Source organism: Macrobrachium rosenbergii, chromosome 52, assembly GCF_040412425.1.
Source record: "Macrobrachium rosenbergii isolate ZJJX-2024 chromosome 52, ASM4041242v1, whole genome shotgun sequence".
NCBI lineage: Eukaryota > Metazoa > Arthropoda > Malacostraca > Decapoda > Palaemonidae > Macrobrachium > Macrobrachium rosenbergii.
Window position 1 is genome coordinate 717,747 of NC_089792.1, and position 25,452 is coordinate 743,198.

General features: G+C 34.6%; 1 protein-coding gene across 1 annotated transcript in view; it reads left to right on the forward strand.

Moving 5' to 3' along the window:
• The first annotated feature begins 5,509 nt into the window (after positions 1–5,509).
• LOC136833988 (zwei Ig domain protein zig-8-like) overlaps positions 5,510–25,452 on the forward strand; it is a 32,722-nt gene continuing 12,779 nt past the window's right edge. The window contains exons 1-3 of the mRNA XM_067096261.1: positions 5,510–5,661; positions 17,724–17,801; positions 22,268–22,406. Coding sequence (XP_066952362.1) covers positions 5,614–5,661; positions 17,724–17,801; positions 22,268–22,406 — 265 coding nt within the window. The 5' untranslated portion in view covers positions 5,510–5,613. The remainder of the gene's footprint in view (positions 5,662–17,723; positions 17,802–22,267; positions 22,407–25,452) is intronic.

Sequence of the window (25,452 nt, forward strand, 5' to 3'; positions counted from 1 at the left end):
AGAATTTTTGAGAAGTTTAAACTTTAGCCTTTAATTAAATTTTCAGATGGAGAATCCATTTTTCTATGAAATTAACCTTTTTGGGGAATTTGGTTCCCCCCTCTGAAAAAAATGATAAAACGAGATTTTTGTTACAATTTATGAATTTTTTCCGTTTGTTTTTTTATTAAATTTGTAGTACATTTTTACCAACGAGCTTTTTGATACATTGTAATGGTTTGTAGGTGGATTTATCCGTGAAATTCCAAAACGGACACTTAACCATTTATTTACTGATTTTTTTGTATATTTGTATATTTATCATGGTGTTAGACTGACATAATTATAATATCTCACTGAATAATCTGTTTGAACTAACCATATTTATAAAGTAATTTTATCGGTTATTTTTTATGGTAATTCATCGTAAAAAGATGTAAATTTATACTAAACATCGAATGCTTATTAAAATTTTTACCAGAATCACGAGCAGATGTATACAAAAATCGTATGCTTTCATAAATGAATAATCATTAAAAAAAATTCTAATCTCACGCATGCGTAAAACCTCATAGATTGTACCTCTCCGTGTTTTTATCTTGATCTAATTAATTTCATCAGATACGATCAGCAAACAAGCAATATTCCCCCCTTTGCCTTTCCACCAGCTTACCTTTTTCTCAACAGACATAATTAAGCAGGGTATGAATATTTTAAACTACTTCTTCCCTTTTCAGAATCTCTCAGGATCTCTTACCCCACGGTGTCGCAACAGCTTCAACCTTAATTTAGATTTCAAATGGCCACCTCACTTCTCCTTGGCGCTTCTTAGACACCTTCAGTTTCTTAGTAAAACACTTCCACGGTGTCTAAGACACCCCCCCAACCCCATTTTTTCCCAGAATGCCACACTTCTTTCGAGTGAATGTGACAGTGATATTTCTAATATTTGTGTCGAATGTTTTACTAGTTATGACTGAAATTCACACTTGGTTCGTGATTATTATTATTATTATTATTATTATTATTATTATTATTATTATTATTATTATTATTATTATTATTATTATTATTACGTAATTGCAGAGGAGACTATCTTGTATAATTTTCATAACTGACGAGATAAGATAAAATTATGCACTCACCATGAATGAAAGAAAAGTGTATAAGTTTAACATTCATTAAGAGACGTAAGCTTCCACCAGTCAGCTGTAATACGAAAAAGAGAAATCTTCGATTTTTGTATCTTTTTTTTGTGAGTATCTTTTAATTTTACTTATTATTCAGTATTTGGCATTATAATCATATCTTTCAGGCCACTTTCTTCAAGGAATGCAAATGCAATATCCTTTTTGTTATTTTTTTTAAAGAAAAGGTAATTGTTTTCTTTTTTTATTCACCAACATTAAAATAAAAAGGTTCCGCCTATATCTCTCCAGAAATCTTAATTTTGAAAATTTTTTCGTGACCAATAATTTTATTGATTATTCAGTATTTGGCATTATAATTGCATCTTCTTTCACGCCTTTTCTTCAAGGAATGCACTGACACAATTCTCGTTTTATTTTCATCAAAGGAAAGGTAATTGTTCCCTTTTTTTCTCTACCAACATTAAACGAAGAAAGGACGAAATTGTCTCTTATTTTTAAAGGAAAGGTAATTTTTCTCTTTTTTTTAATGCCAAAAATAGAAAAAAGAAGATTCACTGAGATCTCACCCGCACGCAGCAAGAGCTTCGTTCGAACTTAACATCGCCCCGTAAATAGAATCGAAAGAGGTTATTGAATCCATTTCACACAAGTGAGGGGGTCTTTATTTCACTCGAGGACCACCCTTCCCAATCCCCCTGCCCCATCCTCCAACCACCTACTTAACAGAACTTCCACCACCGCCGTCGAGTCAGGAGAACTCGTATATAAAAATATTAGAGAGGTGGAACCAGAGTGAATTTCGCTTCTCTACTTAAGCGATTTTCTGAGACAATTTAGATTTTTAATCTTCGGCCGTTTCTTCCCCCTTTTCGTTGGAGGTTATTGAGAGGATCTTGAGCATTTTTGGGGTTGTTTAGTGGTTTTATATATATATATATATGAATATATATATATATATATATATATATATATATATATATATATATATATATATATATATATATATATATATATATATATATTCTAGCGAATATCAAGTCTTCAGCGATCACTTTATGGACGCTGGATTGCAATGTATTTTGATAGCATCTAGCCATTCTCATTTTATGTATGTATGTATGTATTTATGGATGTATTTATGGATGTATTTAGGAATGTATGTGTGTATGTTTGCTTCTTTCTTCCATGAGATTACTAACTCGCAGACAATATGATTTATCCTGTCATGCAAAGAAGGCAGAATCCCTCACGGCTCTGTCATTTTCTTGGCAGCCAGACATGAAAACTTTTCTTTGACCGAAAAAAGTTTGCTCATTATAAAGGTTATTATTGTCTCTTTTCACCAAAATAAAAGTCAGTCTCTAATATTAGGCAATTTTAACGTCATGGTTAATGAATTCCTATGTGTTGAAATGGTTGTACTATGTTAATTTACGTATTTCCTTCTGTTTGATAATTTTTATTATAAAAAAATATAAGTCTGTTATGGTTGAAAATCCCATACAATTTTCATATAACTTTACTCCTTATAGAAGGGAAATGTTTAGAGGAATATTCTGTAGGCAGCCAAGGACATTTTGCATGACTTGGTTCGTTTAATTTGAAATAACCTTGAAATCTTTTCCTCTCCTCCAACAGATTCTTTTAAAAGACCCCTTTTTACTTAATTGTTCCTCTATTTTTGTGTTTTTTTAGAAAGGGGTGAGATTTCCACAGTCCTAACTACTGAGCAACCATTAATGTTAAATGTTCTGTGGACACTGACGTAAGGTAATTGTTATGGCCCTGCGAGTGTAGTTGTGTTAAAGTTAAATTTCACATAAAATCATTTCTCTCTGTTCTGAAAGACATTGCTTGATTGAATTTGAATTAGATATAGAATTTATGCCAAAGGCCAAGCACTGGGACCTATGAGGCCATTCAGCGCTGAAACGGAAATTAACAGTAAAAGGTTTGAAAGGCGTAACGGGAGGAAAACCTCAAAACAGTTGCACTGTGAATCAGTTGTTAGGAGAGGGTGAACAGTAAGATGGAAAAAAGAGAATATGAAAGGAGGTAAAGTAAAAGGAACGAAAGGGGTTGCAGCTAGGGGGCCGAAGGCACGCTGCAAAGAACCTTAAGTAATGCCTACAGTGCACCGCATGAGGTGCACTGACGGCACTACCTCCCGACGGGGAACAGTGGTTTATTTGCTTTTTATTCATGTTTATTACGGAAATAATTTTTTTTTAAGCATGACCATCATTTCTGCTTAGAACTGAGGACTCTTATTCTGGTACCACCCCAAACGAACCCACAGTTAAAGAAAAGAGAAGAATTAAGGTACAGATGTTTTGCAATTCTTTTAATTAACTGACTTCACCTGCCGGGTAAACAGAGCTGAGAGGAGAGAGAGAGAGAGAGAGAGAGAACTCGGAAAAAATCCTTATAAGGCTGGCAATTTTTTAACCAAATATAATCGGAAATACTAGGTGGTTTCAGGTGCACTGTAGGCATTAATTAAGTTTCTCTGCAGCGTGCCTTCGGCCCGTAGCTGCAACCCCTTTCGTTTCTTTTATTGTACCTCCTTTCATATTCTCTTTTTTCCATCTTACTTTCCTCAACCCTCTCCTAACAATTGATTCATGGTGAAACTGCGAGGTTTTCCTCCTGTTACACCTTTCAAACCTTTGACTGTCAATTTCCGTTTCAGCGCTGAATGACCTCATAGGTCCCAATGCTTGGCCTCTGGTCTAAATTCTATATTCAATTCAACTAGGTAGTTTCATAGTAATTTCTTCGCCCTATCTGAAATAAAATCGAAATTTTCGGTGATGAAAAGTTTCAGAATCACGGATTATTATGAGACCAAAGCAATTAGAGAGAGAGAGAGAGAGAGAGAGAGAGAGAGAGAGAGAGAGAGAGAGACAGACAGACAGACAGACAGAGAGAAATCTCTTGTGGACTGACTAATAATTAATAATCCATTATCTTCATCTTAATGCAACAGACAAAGCCTCTTTGGTTAATGAACCAAACTTTATGACTTAAGCAATCTGAAAGGTTGTCGTTTTATCTTGATGTCTACTGAATAATGTATCAGTTGTGAAATTTTGCATCATATATATTGTGAAATTGTACATCAGACTAGAAATGTAAATGTATTCATTCATGTTCCTTGAAATTATATTAATCTTAACGAACAGAGAGAGAGAGAGAGAGAGAGAGAGAGAGAGAGAGAGAGAGAGAGAGAGAGAGAGAGAGAGAGAGAGAGAGAGAGAGAATAGCTCTTTCAGATGACGTTGGATTTAAAGGTATGCTTCTGACAGTAGGTTAACCTGAAATTAACTGTTTGTGATTATTGTCAGTAAAACTCTAATGTATGATTAGATGATCTCAGTCCCCACATCAAATATATTTATAACCATTTAATTTGACAAAGTGTGAGTTTGTGTATGTGCCTGTTTGTGCTTGAGTGGCTGATGTGTGTAGGTGTGTGTGTGTGTGTGTGTGTGTGTAGGTGTTGGTGGATGGGTAGGGTTTGGCCTGAGAATAGAGGAGAGAGAGAGAGAGAGAGAGAGAGAGAGAGAGAGAGAGAGAGAGAGAGAGAGAATCATGTGGGACTACTCTGCAAAATAAAACAAACCGTACCACAAACTGAGCAAACAAACAGTGTTTGTTTTAGTTTGCAGATTCCCAAGTCTTTGAGTTTTCTCTGTCAGTACTGTTAAAGAACCTTATTCTTCTTGATAATTTCCATATTTCATATTTATGGATGGCTGAGTCTAATTCATATGGGTCAAATTGAATAAGTTTTGGCTTCATATAAAGAGCTGAGAGTATGATAGCTGCTTCCTTTTGTGTACACTTTCCTGGGGAACTTAAATCGTTTCATTTTTTCCAAGTGGTGTGTATCTTTCACGTTTTATTTTGGTCAGTTTTCTCAGAGATTATAACTAATGTTGTTGTTGTTATAGTTATTGTTATTGCTTATTTTGTTCTTCAGTTGTTTAATTTTTTAAAAAAGTGTATATTTTCAGTTTTATTTCCATCAGTTTTCCCTGATGTTATTAATGTTATTGTTATTTAGTTATTTTAATGTCTTATTTTGTTGGTGTTGTTTTTGCCTAGCTGATTGATTGTTTTGCTGTAACTTCTGTGACCCAAAAATGAATTATGTAAATTTTTATTAGAACATTGTAAATTAGTTAAAAGTTTTAATCATATCACTTTTTTTATATGATTCGCATCCCTTCCTCCTCCTCCTCCTCCTCCTCCTCCTCCTCCTCCTCCTCCTCCTCCTCCTCCTCCTCCTCCTCCTCCTCCTCCTCCTCCTCCTCCTCCTCCTCCTCCTCCTCCTCCCACGACATCCACTAATCACTCTCTCCCCAAAACAGGATGGAAGGAGGAAACAGACTGGAGTTCAGGCAACGACAAGGAAGGAGGAAGAAGGGGCCCTCATCTCCTCCCAGATCTCCCAACCAACATCTCTGTGACAGCTGGGATGCAGGCGACTCTTCCATGCCGCGTGGCCAATCTCAAAGGCAGAGCCGTGAGTTTGTCGCAAATTCCTTTTCCACTCTGTTGAGGCTGATGAGTGTCGTTTCCCCTCTGATAAGCACGAAAACTTTGCGAGCGAGCCGGTTGGAAAATTTCGACCGGTTGGAAAATCTTTTAGCAATTAAATAGTTTGCTGATCCAGACAGACAGTTATCAATTTTTTTCTGGTTGGCGTTTGATGACTTGTAGGTTTATCGTTCCTAGCCTTGGCCAGTTTCCACCGTTTGGAAGGAGTTGTAGTTTTGTTCATCTGGTTTGCTGGGCAGGATGACAGGCATTCCTAAGTTTATCAATTTAAATAAATAATTTGTCATGATCCTCTTCTTGAAAACTTGTACCATTTCGACCGTTTAGAAATTTTAGCACGGTTTATCAATTTGTTTCTAGTTCATTGAGTATGGGTTTTGATGGCAAACATTCCTAGGGACTCTGAGCCTTGTTTATCAATTAGGGGATTAGCTATGATCCTGTTCTTGAAAACTTGTACCATTTCGACCGTCTGGAAAATTTAACACAGTTTATCAATTTGTTTTTAGTTCATTGGGTAAGGGTTTTGATGGCAAACATTCCTAGGGACTCTGAGCCTTATTTATCAATTAGGGGATTAGCTATGATCCTGTTCTTGAAAACTTGTACCATTTCGATGGTGTGAAACATTTAACAGGAAAGTTTATCACTTTGTTTCTATTTGGTTTCGTTGGGTCAAACTTTTGATAAGAAACATTCCTAAGGACCTTTAGTTTTGTTTATTGACGATACGATTAACCTTGATCGTGTTCATGAAAACTTAAGAGAATTTGACAGAATTTAGCTAAAACCTAACAGAACGTTTATCATTGTGTTTGTTTGGTTATGTTGGGTAAAGCGTTCTCAAGTACCTGCGGTCTTGTGTGTCATTAGATTAGATGACTGACAATAATCTTCTTCTCTCCATATAAGAATGGAATGGAATATGTGATTTAGGCACAAAACCAAGCACTGGGACCCATAGGGTCATTCAGCGCTATGATGAGAATGAATGAAAATTGAAATGGTATGAAAAATGAGTGTACGAGTATAATAAACTTTCTAAAGGTCAGTGTTAAAATGGTAAAATTCAACAGCTTTAATTTCTAATGGAAATAAAACTGCCGTAAATTAAAAAAACAAATCTGTATAAAATTATAAGATATTTTCAGAAGAACTAAAAGCCTTTAAAAAACTCAAAAAAAGGAACAACACCAATTTTGTCTCCTAAAATTTCAGTCATGGTTTTACCATCTAAATGGCACGTCCGCCTCTCATTAGCATATTCTCTTTATGTAAGACTCAAAAATCGAATCTAGTTTCATCCCCTCTGGAACCTTGCAGGGAATATGCACTCTCATTCATTGTAATGTCTCATTAAACAAACACACTGGAGGTCAGGATATTCGTTAAATCTCGGGGATATAGGGTGCGACATATGAAATCCAATCCTTTGCAGCTGTAGATTTAGAATTATGCTCTAAATATCTTTTAATCCGCTTCGTAGAAAAGTAGTATTCACTCAAATTAACGTCATGCAAAAACGCAAAAAGCGGATAGATTTTATATAGTTTATATTTGGCTTCAGTAAGATATTTTAAGTCAGCATTTCATACACGTGCTAATGAACTGAATGCATGTTTTTGAATTTGGAACTTAATTCTGCTGTTCTTTACTCGTCACTATTGCTGTGTGAACAGCAAAAATATGAAAAGTACAGTCTACCAATGAAGCAAGTATCTCAATTTAAGAGATTAAATCCAATAATGATGAGGTTTTTAAAATATTTTTTTACATAATACATTCTGTAGACGACGTTGAAGATTTTTACTGATTAATTTATGAAATTTAAACAGAATATAATATAATATAATATAATATAATATAATATAATATAATATAATATATAAATTTACATAATATAAAGCAGTGTAAAATGATATAGTGAGTATTAATAGATATAAGATTATACAGTAGGTGTGTATGACCCATAACTCTACGGACACTGAACTCCACATTTCACTATACCCTAAACCAGAAACTCGCATAAGAGCCATGCAATTGCAACAAAAACGAAAACAATTACTATAATTTTTGACGTTGCAAATACACTAGATAATGTACGAACACAGAGGATTCTCGTTAAATATTCAGTCGTGGAATATTTCAAGCAAAAGCGTATCCCTGCATTTCAAGCACAAAATCCCCTTATTAATCTGACTGGAAATAATCAGGATTGTTACATGGCATTCACGAACAGCATTTTGACCCAAAGCTTTCATTGTTTGCTGTAATTTAACTTCAATGCGCGGCGTTAACACGGCCTGAAACTGAATTACGTATGAATTAAAATTCATCACTGTGAATTTCACCTTTTTGGGATTTAAAATGCGTTATGGGAATCATTCGCTGGCATTTTTTTTTCATTTCCATCAATTTTCCCTTCGGACATTACATTTTCCACCTTCATAATGATGGATTATGGGTCCCAGGTCAAAATTTTTTATGTTCGTTTGCTGTCATATCAATTCCATGAGGGTATGTAGTGAATTGAATATAGAATTTAGGCCAAAGGTCAAGCACTGGGACCTCTGAGGTCATTCAGCGCTGAAACGGAAATTGACAGCAAAGGGTTTGAAAGGTGTAACAGTTGCACTATGAGTCAGTTATTAGGAGAGGGTGGAATGTAAGATGGAAGAAAGAGAATGTGAATGAACCTTAAGGTACAGTAAAAGGAATGAAAGGTTTTAATACAAATCTAGAGTAAAAACACAAGACTCCCCAGAGTTCATTAATGACTGTATCCAAGTAGGATTTCATTTAGTTTTATTCCTTTTTTACTAAAATCGTATTTTATAGACAAGTCGTATTGTTAAATAAGTTAAAAATGCGCCGAAGTTTCTTCGGCGCAATCGAGTTTTCTGTACACCCGCTACAGTGTATAATCGAGGCCACCGAAAATAGATCTATCTTTCGGTGGTCTCGGTATAATGCTGTATGAGCCACGACCCGCTGGTGGCCCAGCCTATATCGTTGCCAGAAGTACGATTATGGCCAACTTTAACCTTGAATAAGATTAAAACTACTGAGGCTAGAGGGCTGAAATTTGGTATGTTTGATGATTGGAGGGTGGATGATCAACATACCAATTTGCAGCCCTCTAGCCTCAGCAGTTTTTAAGATCTGATGGCGGACAGAAAAAGTGCGCACAGAAAAAAGTGCGGACAGACATACAAAGCCGACACAACGATTTTCTTGTACAGAAAACTAAAAAGGGGTATTTTCCGTAGGTTATATCTGTATAGAAAGCTATACAAATCACTCTGGTTTGAGGTTTCACTGCTACAGAAATTTAGTATCGTGAAGGGTTACAGTGACGTTGAATCAGCCATTTACGTGTTACTATATTCAGGAAAAATCTAAACAGATTAATCGTCCAGTCCAAACAAACATTAAACTGTTGGATGTCTTAAGAAACCTACTTTTTATTCAAGTATGTCAGCTCCTAAGAAGACATGGAAACTCCATCGTCCTTAATGGGAAAATCAGAGGGTTAAAGTACATCGTCTCTCTCTCTCTCTCTCTCTCTCTCTCTCTCTCTCTCTCTCTCTCTCTCTCTCTCTCTCTCTCTCTCTCTCTCCCTCTACGCTTTATGGAGATTTCACTCCATGAATGAGCAAACACAGTATAAATAGAGTGTGTCTTATAGCTGACTTTAAATTCGGTCTTTAGAGCGAGGCTCTAAACAATTTAAAGACTGTATTCAAACAAAAGAAAATTTGTTGTTTTTTCAATAATATCCCACCAAACTTATCATTCTCTCTCTCTCTCTCTCTCTCTCTCTCTCTCTCTCTCTCTCTCTCTCTCTCTCTCTCTCTTCTAACACTTGCTTATATTAACAATTCTTTTTGCAAAACAGAAGAATGGGCTATATTGTCTATCGGATACAGAGGGGAGACCTGACAGTGGTACACAATTTACTCCTGAGACCACATTCAGACGACTTGAATATATAAAGTCATCTGTCCTTTCAGAACGCAAATCGAAGTGAATTTCCTCTCTCGTAGCCGCGATTCAATTCAGTAATCCGATGTGTCTGTCAGGTAGGGCAGGTCTTCTGTCGCCCCCTCCCCAAAATAAATCCGCGCTATCTACTTTCCACTTGTTTATAAATCCCGTCCCAATTTTGTGTTAAAACTCTCGCGTGTTTTTCCTGGTTCTTTTCGCTCTCCCTCTCTGTAATCTCTGGTGGTAATTGCATTTTATTGCATTTTTATTGAATTTTCATTCTTTTGCGTCTTCCTATTGCGTTTTTCAACGTTTTTCAGTTTTATGATTTTTATTTTTTTTTATTTTTCCGTATGAATAGTGTTCATCTTCTGAATAATAATAATAATAATAATAATAATAATAATAATAATAATAATAATAATAATAATAATAATAATAATACTCTTAGTAGCATGAGTCTTAAAATGGAGAAACAAATCCTGTTGTGTATATGAACATAAAGATATAAGGCTGTACAGTTTTATCTTTAAATATATGTACATATACGCAACTGTGGATTTGTTTCTCCAATAATAATAATAATAATAATAATAATAATAATAATAATAATAATAATAATAATAATATATTTAAATAGCCAATGGCTTATCCAGCAGTTCAATGGTTATCATACTTATAACTGAGTTGATTCAATGTCTGTATACATAGTAGGTGACCCCCACAGAATCACGAACACCGTCTGCATATATGCCTTACGCCACTCTTAAACATCCTTGGGGGCAGGGTGTGACGCTAGCAACGTCATTCCACGTAATATTCCACATTTAATACCGAACCTCCATCCATATTACCTGAAAAAAAAAAAAAAAAAAAAATAGAAAGCGCTTATTTCTTCCTGTCATCCAACAAATGTGTACTTTTGACGGGAAAAAAAGCGTATTTTCATATTATTATTGGTCGACACGTAGGCAGAGGCTCAAAGCCTTCAGCCCAGCCTATGTTTGAGATATAAATATGCGAGGAGGACAGGAGTCCTGCCACGCTCAGGAAACATTTATGAATAAAGGATAGAAGCATCAGTCAAACAAATTACTAAGGAAAAATAGTCTAGTCTTCTTCTACCTTCATATAGAATACGTTGCTCATCCCCACCTTTTGCTCATGTTAGGGGAACTGTGTTGTGTTCACACTGACACATGTATGTTCACATACGTACATACATAAACACACACACATATATTTATATTATATATATATATATATATATATATATATATATATATATCTATAAATATATGTGTGTATGTATATTTATATTGCTCAGAAGATAGTTAAAAAAGAAAATCTTACTATCTCAAGCCTGGAAGCTTACCATATACATACTTACACACACACACACATATATGTGTGTGTGTGTGTGTATGGTAAGCTTCCAGGCTTGAGACAGCTAGATTTTCTTCTTTAACTATCTCTGAACAATACACGGACTGGGTGGCTATTGTGGAATGTCGATTTCCATGAAACTTAAGTTCCAGCAGCTTCCCTTCTGAACTGGAGAAGGGTTACACCTGGAACAACCCACTCCATGAGGAAAATATGTATAGATAAAAATAATGTGTGTTTAAGTGTTCTGTACAAAAAAAAATATTGAATCACATGGTCTGTGTTTGGAAAGCAATGTATGTTTACTTCACAGCTGCACAAACTCCAGGAAGTAAATCTAGAAAGTCCAAAGTGCAAAGAAACTGATCGAAAGCGAACAAATCTCTTGGGGTTCGCCCAGCATGATTTGTAAATATTTACATACAACGGTGTTTCAGTCCATGCGATTTTTGTGAGCTTAACGGTTTTTGCAGTTTTTGTGTCACTTTATTTTGGCGGCGATTGGTTGTCAGGTCAAAGTTAAAAAAAATATGAACGTGCAGAATGCAATTGTACTTCGTTATGTTAAAAGCAAACTGACAACTTTGGAAAGTGGTATAAATAATACTTTACCCTCGCTTAGTAGAGGGTAAAAAGCAGTGGAATTTTCTCATGGTTGAAGGTAAAGACTGTTTATCGTACAGTATATTAAATTTACGTCTTGTTTAGTGTGACATAATCATTTTCAGAAGATTATTCACAACCAGATATCTTGTTAAACACACACACACACACACACACACACTTCACAAATCGCATGCCATGTGAGGAAGACTTAACGCCATCAACCTAAAAAAAAAATACAAAAAAATAACATAAATTAAAACAATTTCTTGTTAAACCACAAAGCCAGGTGACACTAATGCTATCAAGAGTTTTATGACCGTATTTTCCATAGGGAGTCACCTAAGACGAAACCCACATCTATGAAAAATAAAGAATATCCAAAAGGAAAAAAGAAATTTAATAAATAACGTAAATCTCAAGAAAGAAAAGAGAAAAAAATCAGGAAACTTTCATATGTTTCCCAGAGACCAATATCATCCCAGGCTGGCGTAAGGCCAGCTGAATCTCGGGCAACAATATGGAAACCATAAGGTGAGCATCAGAGGGGTTATTCAGTATTTCCAAGATGCTTTCTTCCCTCTCTTTTTCATTCATTGGCTCGTCTGTGTGTGGCTCTGTGGCTCAGGGTTCAGCTTTAACGTTAATACAGTTGACCTCTTTTTATATGTTCTGGTGAAGAAGTCCAATTAATACCTATGTAACTTAGCTATGCATCATCATTGTACATTTTATAACGAGATGAGTACAATTGGTTTTCCAAACCCAGAGTCCACCATCCTTTTGCTATTATATATATATATATATATATATATATATATATATATATATATATATATATATATATATATATATATATATATATATATATATATATACATATATATAAATATGTATATATATACATATATTTTATATATGTATGTATGTATATATATATATATATATATATATATATATATATATATATATATATATATATATAATCTGTAAAAAAATAAAAACAGGAGTATAATATTCTTTGGCAGAGGAAAGCTATTATCGCAACAAACAAGGAAAAGTCCCATCATTCGCTGAAGAAAACATCTGACCTGTACGTTTGGGGATGTTCATTTTTCACGCCGTGATGTAAACCCAATTACTGTGATAAAGTAATTTCCCCCGAGTGATGAAAGTAACATTAGAACTGTAGAGATGTGCCGGTGATACTCACTCTGTAGAAATATAGCATCATTTTGTGGAGGGCAGCTACACAGACTATATAAGGGTGAAAGTTGTATGTGTGAACGTGTGTATACGATTCCTTATTATCAGGACTGTGGGAAAATATTATTATATGGAATACTTAACCTGCCAGCAACAATCTTGAAAACTGAAGTGTTCACATTTCGTTATATGTAGGGCACAGGATCTATTGCATTATTTTTCCTAAACTGAAATGAACAGTGGATTTCAGTTTGGTTACAGAAGTGGTTCCTTTTCTCGCTAACTCTTCCAAGTAATGTCTTTTGTTATCTAAATAGGACCTGTATACTTTATCATATTTTTATTGCAGTTAATGGCTATTTTACCCCAAATAATAAAGAGAATGTTATAGCATGTGTTTTCGTAAGATAGTTAATTCTCAAAAGTATGATTTTCTGTTTGCATCAGAATGATTCAACACTTTTCCCAATTCTTGCCCTTACAGTTATCAATGTTTAGCAAAGGACCCTCTTATTTTGGCAGTGATTATGAAACAATGATGATAATATGATAATACTTATAAATAGAAATTAATATTAACTAACACTAATTCATCATAAAGTGCTACTTAAATCCACATTGCCAGTTGGTTTAGTTTTTTCTATATCATGTAGTTAATATAAAAGAAAAAAAAAAACACTCATATCCTTATTAAAGCTTCTCAGCTACCTTAAATATTTGGAAACGTCTTGTGACCCAAGATTTAGAAGCCCTCGTAACATTTGAATCTACTTACGTTTTGATATACGATTATCACCCTCGATTATATTTACGATAATGTTCTGGCAGTAATCCCCAAAGGGAGGCACGCATTTCAGTCTGTCCAAGGGAACTCCAAACCCTATTCATCACCCTGAAAGGTCCTCTTTAGCCCAGTTTGATATATTTTATATGCGATGCTCTTCTTCACTGATACGTGGGCAGTGTTGATTTTCATTTGCATTATTTACAAGAAAATGTTGTGATTGACGGTTTAAATTGAAGTAACGACGAGCCTGAAATTACGTGCTATCACTGTTCAGTCATTATAAAATTTTAACAAGATGGGTTACAAATGGGTGGCAGATGCTGATATGAGTTTGATTTTGAAGTTAGAATTAAAATAGAAGTGCTGTTTCATTTTTTAAACAGAAAGTGGATGAAGAACGGATTGAGATTGCCAGATTTCTAGAAATATATAAATGAAGTTGAATGTTTTATGTGGGTTGTCAGGGAACGTCAGGTACGCAGCGGATGTAATATAGATGAGTAGGAGAGTGAGATAAAAACAGGCTGGGATAAATCAGTTACTGTTTTACTGAAGAAGAATATCAGGTGCAGAGAGAGAGAGAGAGGCTGAAAATATTATACTTTTTAGGAGAATACACATACGATATTCAAGGAGAGAACATGGACCTTGGTAGAAGTGAATCCGAAGGGAAATTGAAGCATAAATTTTAGAACAAAGTGCGCAGATGGCCTCTTGACAGCCGAAAAGAATCTAGTGTTATCATGAAGATGATCAACGTACCAATTTGCAGCCCTCTAGCCTCAGTACTTTTTAAGATGTGAGGGTGGACAGAATAAAGTGCGGACGGACAGACAAAGCCGGCACAACAGTGTTCTTTCACGGAAAACTGAAAATGATCGCGTCAACTCGCAGACGGACCACAAGCAAAACCTGAAGATCAGTTTACAACAGGAAAAGGTTGATTAATTGCGGCAGGTGGCGGACGAAAAGAAAAGAAAGGAGGAACTTCTTTTCATTTAGACCCATTCCTACGATAACGCTTCCCCTAGGCAACACTAGGCCAACACCATTTTTTTCGAACCGCCGAACATTTCCTCTGGTCATATTGCCCCTTCGAGAGACCTCTGGCCAGTTCTTCTTTGACTTCAAAGGGGTCGGAATAGGTGGTTCCTGGCTATGTGTCCGTCAAGCGGAAGATTACTTCAAGAAATATATCTTTGGTGAAAATAAATCTTTCGTTTATTATATTTACTCTTTTTGCTACAGTAAATTTAGGCTACAATGATAGCCTTTTTTTCATTATTGCCGAATAGGTAATTACACTAAATATTTCTTTAGTACAAGTCAGTGTTGCATTAAATCAACATGTTGTTTATCATATTTACTCTTTTTTCCCTTTCAATGGGAGGACTAAAATGATAAAAAAAAATTTTCATTATTGCGAAATAGGTAATTATCCTCTAAATAATTCGTCAGTACAAGTCAGTGTTGCATTAAATCAACCTGTTTATCATATTTCCTCTTTTTCTCTCTCAAAATGGGAGAGGTCTTTTTTTCATTATTGCGAAATAGGTAATTACCCTCTAAGTAATTCTTTGATACAAGGCAGTGTTGGAAGATTCGATGTGAACAGTTCCTGGGTGTAATATTGACAAATATTTCATCTACTTTACTTAAGAAAAACCAAACCTTTCGTAAAAAATATCTGTTTTGGCTTTCCGAATTCAGTTATTCGACGAACCTTCTTCCGCCTCTCAAAAACTTTATTTAAAATAAATAAAAAAAATACAAAAAAAAAGCAAGCAAATATATTTTTTGTCTTCTTAGCAAATTGGGCAAATTCGTATCAAGATATTACCGTTGCCATTGGGGACTGAAAATTTGCATGAACACCGAGTCATCTCCAAAGGTAATTATGCAGTATCCTTAAGCCAAGGATGGGATGGTAATAGGTAATTAGACTCTTCCAGTTCTCGTGAGGAGGAGCTCCGCTAGTTTGGCCGAAGTAAGGTGCAGATCAGTTGCAAGTTTTGGCAAATAGCTATGTATATGCTTTATCCACTTCGATGAAATATTCCATGTTTTATATATACAGTATGTGTGTGTATATATATATATATATATATATATATATATATATATATATATATATATATATATATATATATATATATATATATATATATATATATATATATATATAAAAATATATATTTGTATATTATATGTATATATATACATATGCATACATATGTGTATATATATGTATATATATAAATAAAACCTGGAGAATTTTTTCTAAATGGATAAAGTATATACTCAGTTATTTGCAAAAACTTTTATATATATATATATATATATATATATATATATATATATATATATATATATATATATATATATATATATACATAAATTATTTGCAAATAATTGAGTATATACTTTATCTATTTAGAAAATATTCCCCAGGTTTTATTTAGATATACATTATATACATATACATGTATACATACATGTATATATATAGATAGATAGATATAGTTAAGTCTGAAGGAAACAATAAAATTTCATAGTAACTTTACTGCAAACTTCTAGGCTGATGAAAGCCTCGAAATTCACAAATTGGACATCTGGAAATAGCTTATATTTCATGTTTGCTTTCCGAAAATTATCAATATAGAAAAAAAAACTTATAAACCTCCATTCAAATTCCCATTCGAGTGTTTAAATTCATAAATGGCCATAGAATGGCCCACATTGCGTCCCCAAAATACATCATCAACGATGGTGTAATTAGCAATCCCTGTTTAAATTGGGCAACGGGGAGTTATTTCCCATTTGCGTTCCGAACTTTCACTGAAAGGATTCGTCATTGGAAAGAGATTAAGAATTAGCCCTTAAAATTTTAGTTGTGGCTGTTCCTCTAAAACAATTTGCAGTATATCAAAATGCTTCTTAGTCCTATGTCGTTCTCCCTGCAATATTTTTCCACGTCATTCACTCTGCTTTTATCTATTTACTTAACATCCAACTCTCTAACATCAGACAGTGTACTAAAATACAGTACTTATCAGTCGTCCATCCATGAACAATTAAAATGCAGACCTCAGTTGTCCTGTGGACTCATATAACCAGATAACTCCGTAGGGGAGTAGTGCCGTCAGTGCACCTCGTGCGGTGCACTGTACGCATTACTTGAGGTTCTTTGCAGCGTGCCTTCGGCCCCTACCTGCAACTCCGTCCGTTCTTTTAATGTACCTCCTTTCATATTCTCTTTCTTCCATCTTACTCTGCACCCTCTCCTAACAATTGACTCAAAGTGCAACTGCTTTGAGGTTTTCCTCCTGTTAAACCTTTCAAACTTTTTATTGTAAATTTCCTTTTCACCGCTGAATGACCTCATAGGTCCCAGTGCTTGGCCTTTGGGTTAAATTCTACATTCAGTTCAGTTCAATATTTTTAAGATAAGAGATATCCGTTGGAATCCTTAAGACCACAATAGGAAATCAACCATCGGTCAGAGGGAAGGAAAGTGTTCAGTGTAATAAGTGCTGAAGTGTTCAACTAGCAAGTGTTCATTGGCGTGACATTCGGACCGCGCAAGTGTCATAGTGTCGTAGAATCCTTCAAGAGAAATATACTGATTACGATTATTATTATTATTGGTCTGTCTCATCCTATATCATCAGACCTTCAATAGTAATGAGTTATTGTAATAATGATGATGATAGTCCATTCAGTAACATATTCTTTAATGAAATACGCATAATATAATGATTATAGTCAATCAGTAACATATTTTTTAATGCAATGTGCATGTCATAATGATTAGCATAGTCCAATCAGTAATTTTTTTATGCAATATGCATGTCAAAATGATTATCACAGTCCAATCAGTAACATATTCTTGAATGAAATGTGCATGAAGTAATGATTGCCATAGTCCAGTCATTAACATATTCTTTAATGAAATATTTATGTATTAATGATTATCATAGTCCAGTCAGTAACATATTCTTTGATGAAATACGCAGAGAATGTCATTAATTTTATTCTCTCTCTCTCTCTCTTTTCAGGTATCGTGGATACGACAAGAAGACTTGAAGGTTCTGGCAACGGACGAGGCCATATTTACATCAGACAAGAGACTGAAGGTTAGAATCTCCATGATTCCCGTCTTTTGTTAACCAGTGAATTGTCCTGAATATATTAAATCTCACGATTAAAAAAACACTCAAAAGCAGCATGATTCTTGAATGGAGAAACAGGTCCACAGCTATGTATGGGTGCAATTATTTGAAGACTGAAAGTAAGCAATGAATTCCCTTGAATATATTGAATCACGTGATTAAAAACATTCAAAGTAGCATGATTCATGAATGGAGAAACAAATCCACTGTTACGTATGGGTGCATATATTAAAAAAACATATCTCTACGGAGAGCTTTTGGTCAGATTCCCGAAAGCTGTCTGCATAGATTTATTTCTAAATGTATTTGTACTCATACATAACTGAATTTGTTTCTCCAGATCTAATGAGGATCCTATGAAAATTCTGTAAGTCTTGTTTCGCTCTAAGAAAGTAGATGGATGTGTGAACGAATATTAAACAAAAAATGCTCTCTGCATAGATTTATATCTAAATATATATTTGTACCCGTACATAACCGAATCTGTTTCCCCAGATCTAATGAAGATCCTACGAAAATGTTGTAAGTCTGATTTCGGTTTAAGAAACTAGATGGATGTGTGAACGAACTTAAAAAAAAAAAATGATTGAGAGTAAAGGCACTCGGCACTCGTTAAATCAGTTTACAAGAGCAATTTTGATCTTTCGGAGGTGATAAACTTCGCCAGGCAGTGATACCAGGCTTGCTCTAATGAACTCTTAAATTCCTGGATATAATTATTAAAACGCTCGTTCCTCGTTAACAGCGTTTATTAAATTTTTCCCCCTCCTTTTTTTTGGGGTCATACGAGATTTATGCTGATGTTGCACCTTTGCGGAGGTAATTAAGATGGAAAGTAATATGTATATATCTTTTTTTACGCGTATATGAAGTTTTTGCCGCATGGTACGTGTGGATGTCATAATTCTCCCTCAGAGAAAAAAAAATTAAATGCTTATTTGCGCTAATAGGTGGAGCTTATGCTGAGATATCTTTCATTTGCAAATCGTTTACATTGGAGGGTATGAAATGTAACATGCAAAGGTTAAATGAGACGTGTTATTTCGCCATTTGGCAAAGTTAAAAAATGCATTATGTTAATTGTGTTTTCCAGAATGTTTTTTTTATCCACCTAGATTCATCCACAACAGATTGTATTTTACAGACGAGTATATCAAGAGAGTTTTTTTTTACAGTGAACAAGAGAACAGAAATATATAAAAAATATAAGTGGTTCCTTGCTATCAGAGAATAAACTAGAGTCATCTAAGTTTTAGTGAAGAGAGAAAAATCATGTTAACTAGATTTTTTAAAATAGCGTAAGGGATATTTCACACTTAGTCAAAAGACTAAAACAACAAAAAAACTATATTTTAGATTTCATATGTGATGTTTATTGCGCTGTTATCGTAGAGGTTTTCGTATAAGTGTAGAAGGCAATTAACTCTAATTTTGTGCAATAAACAAAGTTATTAATGCAAAATATGGCCCTCTGCCGAACATAGAACTTAGTGCTGAAGAAATTCGACTGACTAAAAAAATTCTTTTTATTTTCCAACACAATGATTTACTATATACCAATTATTTTAATGAAGATATATGAATGAAATTGAGAATACCTTAAGACCAGGCATTGTCAAACTTTCGTTAGGGGGTAGGTGGGTTTCCACATTGTCCTTGCAACGTATGATGGATTAAAAATTGCCTTAACTATAGGTAATTAGGAGACCACCAGGTGTGCCATAATGGGGTATGTAATCCATTAAGCCTGTCAAATGGATCCCTCATTAATTTTCCACCGTACCGAAAGAGGCTATATTGATATCTATTATGAATTAACGAGCGTGTTTCGGTGACGTGTTTTCTGAAACTTAGCATCATTGCTTTATTGCCAGGTTTTGTTTTATGCTTGACAAGTATGACGTAATTTTAGTTATGTGATATATCTCTTTAATACCCAATTTCTCGAGTCATTGCTTTTTAGTTTTCTGCAAAAGAAAAGTATTGCGCCGGCTTTGTCTGTCCGTCCGCTCTTTATTCTGTCCGCACTTTTTCTGTCCGCCCTCAGATCTTAAAAACTACAGAGGCTAGAGGGCTGCAAATTGGTATGTTGATTATCAACCTTCCAGTCATCACACATACCAAATTGCAGCCCTCTAGCCTCAGTAGTTTTTATTTTATATAAGGTTAAAGTTAGCCATAATCGTGCTGCTGGCAACGCTATAGGACAGCCACCACCGGGCCGTGGTTAAAGTTTAACGGGCCGCGGCTCATACAGCATTATAGTGAAACCACCGAAAGATAGATCTATTTTCGGTGGACTTGATTATACGCTGTAGCGGCTGTACAGAAAACTCGATTGCACCGAAGAAACTTCGGCGTATTTTTTACTTGTATTTAAGAAGCTACAGCTGCGCAGTTGGTTATATACGAAAGTATATCCCTCAGTTTAATTATATGTGTTGTCGTAACCTTTGTGACGCTCAGAGAAAACAATAAGTAAAAGCAGTTTACAGCTCAGTTGAATTCTGGTTTAAAGATCTTTTCATGGATTCTTGTATTATTATTATTATTATTATTATTGTTATTATTATTATTATTATTATTCAGATGAGCCCTACTCATATGGAACAAGCCCACCACAGGGGCCACTGACTGAAGCTGCCAAAGAATATTGTGGTATTCATTAGAAAGAATTAAAAGATAATAACGAAAAGTACAGAAAGAAGAGATTATTTATTAGAAAAGAGAAAAATATACAAATGAATAATTTTCATGCATAGATAGTTAAAAATACAATTGCTCAATCTTATTTAGGTGCTCGTTCAGATATGTCGAGTCTGTGCGGCTTATTTTTAATCGGAAATTTCTGCAGTTTATTTCTGCAGTTGTGTAATTCAATTTTGGTGCAATAAAGAAGCTTTGGAATCCTGATCAAACGAAGCAGAAGCACCGCCAGTGCTTCGTTTATCAGAAAACTATTGAGTTTGGTATTGAATTAAAGTTTTTCGCAGAAATCTCTAGGTTTGAAATTCCATTTGTCTCATGTTATTGTGCTGCAATAACCGCCATGTTTAACAGACACACACACACACACACACACACACACACACACACACACACACATATATATATATATATATATATATATATATATATATATATATATATATATATATATATATAAAGTATATGTATATATACATATGTATGTTTTTTATATTTATGTATACACAAATTTATATTTGTATTTATATGTATATATATATACATATATACAGTATGTATGTATATGTATATATATATATATATATATATATATATATATATATATATATATATATATATATATATATATATATATATATATATATATATATATATATATCAGAAGCAATCAGTAGGCAACTCGAGATTTTAAAATCCAGTCGATGACCACTGTCGGTTTCACATTGTATGTGCTATGTAAAAGATGAACCTCCATTGCATAAAACGTCCCCATTATTTGTTGCTGTATTCGTCCACAGAGGACTCACCAGCAGCCCGTTAAACCGACATACGCACAATGAGCCACTCACCTCAGTCCAGTATGCACTTTCTTTCTCCCTAGATAAAAGGGGGGCCCTTTCAGTTTGCATATCGTTTCCAAGTTGATGATTTGGGAGTGATTGATGAATTATTACGTTGATTTAGAATTATCATATTTTCTTGCTTTCATTTGCTTGTGATATGTCCAGACATGTCTAGGTTACCGATGTCTTAATCTTAATGGTAATTTAAAATTGAGTATTATTTATCTTTCTGTAGTCATCTTTATAAAGCCAAGAATAATCAATATCAAAATGGTCATTTTCATTTAAATATTATTTATCCCTTTGCGAATCGTCTTTGTAATGCCACAGTTATTTGACCGAAAATGATAAATAAAAAAATAAGTAAATAATGCGCCGAAGTTCCTTCGGCGCAGTCGAGTTGTCTGTGCAGCGTATAATCAAGGCCACCGAAAGTAGATCTATCTTTCGGTGGTCTCGGTATAATTCTGTATGAGCCGCAGCCCATGAAACTTTAACCACGGCCCGGTGGTGGCCCGGCCTATATCTTTGCCAGAGGCACGATTATGGCTACCTTTAACTTTAATAAAATAAAAACTACTGAGGCTAGAGGGCTGCAATTTGGTATGTCTGATGATTGGAGGTGGATGATCAACATATCAATTTGCAGCCCTCTAACCTCAGTAGTTTTTAAGATCTGAGGGCGGACAGAAAAAAGTGCGGACGGACAGAGAAAGCCGGCACAATAGTTTTCTTTTACAGAAAACTAAAATCTATCAAATATCAAAACTCTAGCCCAGGGAATAATCAGGTTTGTAATCAGATCTTGAAATAAAATGATAATCAGAATCTTTATAAAGCTCGTAAAGTTCTGTTTAACTTTCATATTTACAATCACAGGTCGTTGCCTGGCGTACGGGCGTGGTATGGGCGTGGGATCTGCAGATCGAAGAAGCCAATGTCAACGATTCGGGCGTGTACGAATGCCAGGTTAATACGAGGCCCAAGATATCCCACCCCGTCGTCCTTAATGTGCAGCGTAAGTAGAATTATTATATATAAAACATACGTACATACATATATTTATATGTATATATATATTAATATATATTTATATATTATATGTATATACTCGTTTATATATTTGTACATTATATATATATATATATATATATATATATATATATATATATATATATATATATATATATATATATATATATATATATATAACAAGGATGTAAATTCTGACCGGTTTCAACTATTTCTAGGCCATCTTGAAGATGTCCCATAAAACTGAAGGCGAAACCGGTCAGCAGCATTTAAACCCTGGTATTTAATTTTCCCTTTGTGTGTAATTTGATGTGATTTTTTACAGGAAATATCGTTTGCATATTTTCATAGCTCAGGAAGCCAAATGAAAATTGTCCAGAAATTCTGTTATAAAGTCTGTGAGATTTAAAACTAAAATATTGTCACATCCCAGTTTTGAGTCGTATCTCACCCCTTTTCAGTAATATCCTGAAGGGATCAACCCCCTTCCTCCCCCACCCCCACCCCCAAAAAAAAAAAAAAAAAAAAAAAAAAAAACTCGTAAATTTGAAGTCCGGTTCAGTGAAAGGAACTACCCCGAGCTATACTTGCAAATTACAACTAAGCCAACAATAAACAAAACTTCCTTTTTTGTTCTTTGCTGTCGAGGGCAGGAATTTATTGAGTCCGTGTCGATGAAGAATTTGTCCCAGGAGAGAGAGAGAGAGAGAGAGAGAGAGAGAGAGAGAGAGAGAGAGAGAGAGAGAGAGAGAATTCTTTCTCTCTGGTCTGAGAAATTGTTGCTCTTTTTGGCGCTCACAATCCGACGGGGTAAAATTCGTCTTGGATGACCTTATTGCAATTAATTATTTCAGTGCGTTTCGAGATTGAGAAATAGTGTGTTTGCGTGGGCTACAATACATCGATAAATGAAACTATATTAAATTTACTGTTTTATCTTTTTATTTCAGTAATCCAGACCGCTCTCAAAATCATTATTTTGCTCCCAATAACATTCCACTATCTGTAATGTATATTGTTACGTGGGTCGGTCGGCTAGTTAATTATTACTTACTTGATTGGATTTATATTGCGTTGCTTTACCCAAGACCGCGTAATTCTGTCAGTTAAGGCTAAAATTAAATCTCTAAATGGCAGATACTGAATAGATTAGGTCGCCCAGCTGAAAACTAGTTTAAGAAGGAACAGGTTTACTGCATCCATATGAATTAATTCAGCAAACCTACTGGAAGACCAGTTTCAACAAAAGGAACAGTAAAAATGAAATGGATTATTTACAGGAGCTAACAGCAGCTCAGAATAATAGTCCTAATCAAGACAAAATACTTCAGTGCTACGTGGAAATGAACGCAGCAGATATATGTGCCTCTTCAAATCGCTTTATAAGAAAGTTGACTGCAATGAACGTCGAATTGAGGCTTCTTAGCACTGATGATGCGGATTCTTCTCCAATAAAAAGGATTTGTTCAGGCCCATACACACTTCTGGAACAGATGTATCCAGATAACAATCTTGCAGTACAGAAACTCTCACTCGTCGTTACTTAATCACAAGGGGATGAATCTTATATCAAGAGTAACACTTTTAACATCATGGAGGGTAGTTATGTGATTTCACTAGACAACAGTAATTGTACTTAATATATATTTCATAAATGGGATATGTTTTACTAGGATTTCTTAGTCAGTGACTTTAAGAGAGGAAAATTTGAGCGATGAAAATGAGAGTTTCAGTTGAAGGGAAAGAACTGGGATAAATTGTCACAATCAGACTTACCGCTGGGTGAGCTAATGCAGTGATATCAGTTGCATTACAATTTCTGGGTTCGCTTGGAGTAACAATTTTCTCCCTCGTGTTGAACTCGGGGTGGGGGAGAGAGACAAAGTGATCTCAGACTCCTAGGATGTTTGCTGAGAGAGTCTCTTGATGCTGGGGTCGCTCCTCACTGCTTGCTTCAAACTCCTCCTACCCAGGATCTGACCCGAAGTGACAATAGACTCGCCAGTACACAGGTCGAAGAAGATTAAGTTGTAGGAAACTGTACCTCTAAGGGTTATCCTAGCAAGACCAATCCCTGATTTAGGGCCCTCTAAGCTAAAGTTCTCGGCCGTTTGGCCGGGATTGTACTTATTTTGAAAACAACCCTGAGATTTCTACTTAACTTCTTCTCATGCAGGCAGCCTACGTGGTCTGCCCCTTTACTTTAATAAAGTTTATACATTAATAAAGATTAATTTATTATCCTACTAAGAAGCAAGGAAGGGAGGTCGAACAGCGAATACTTATATATAAATATATATATATATATATATATATATATATATATATATATATATATATATATATATATATATATATATATATATATATATATATATATATATAAAACAGTGTTTTTAGATAAATGAATTCTTTATTTCCCCAGCTTTGAATGTTCTGTTGTTATGGTACAAAGAAATTCTTTCAGATTCGTGATTTATTCAGTGAAACAATGACTTGATTTCAGTTACCTCCGCCTTTCTAAAATGCTCTTGGCATCAAATATTCTAAATGTCGATTTAATATGTTTTGCCCGTCGGTCATTACAAAAGCGTTATATCCACTTCAGAATTCTGTTTATGCTGTAGATGTAATATGTTTTTTCCCTTCGCTCTCCACAAAATATATCCTCTTCAAAATTCTAAATATTTTCGGTTTGATATGGTTTTTCATTTTGCTCTTTATAAAATGATTGTATCCCCTTCAAAATTCTGTATATTTGTTTTTAATAAATCTTCATATGGGAGTGCTGCACTAAAATGGAAAACTGCGGTATCTGCAAAATTTTCGAAATTGAGATATGCCGCCTATTGGGCTCGCGAAAAACTAATACTCAAGTTTTTGCAATTTCACAATGATTCTTCAGTGCTTTCCACTAGTATTTAGGGGGTCCCATTTGCAACATCTGCAAAATCAGTTGTAAGGCAAGGGAAAACTGCAGTATCTACCATTTTTCTCAGTTTTGTATTTTTGCAGATACTGCAGTCTTACAA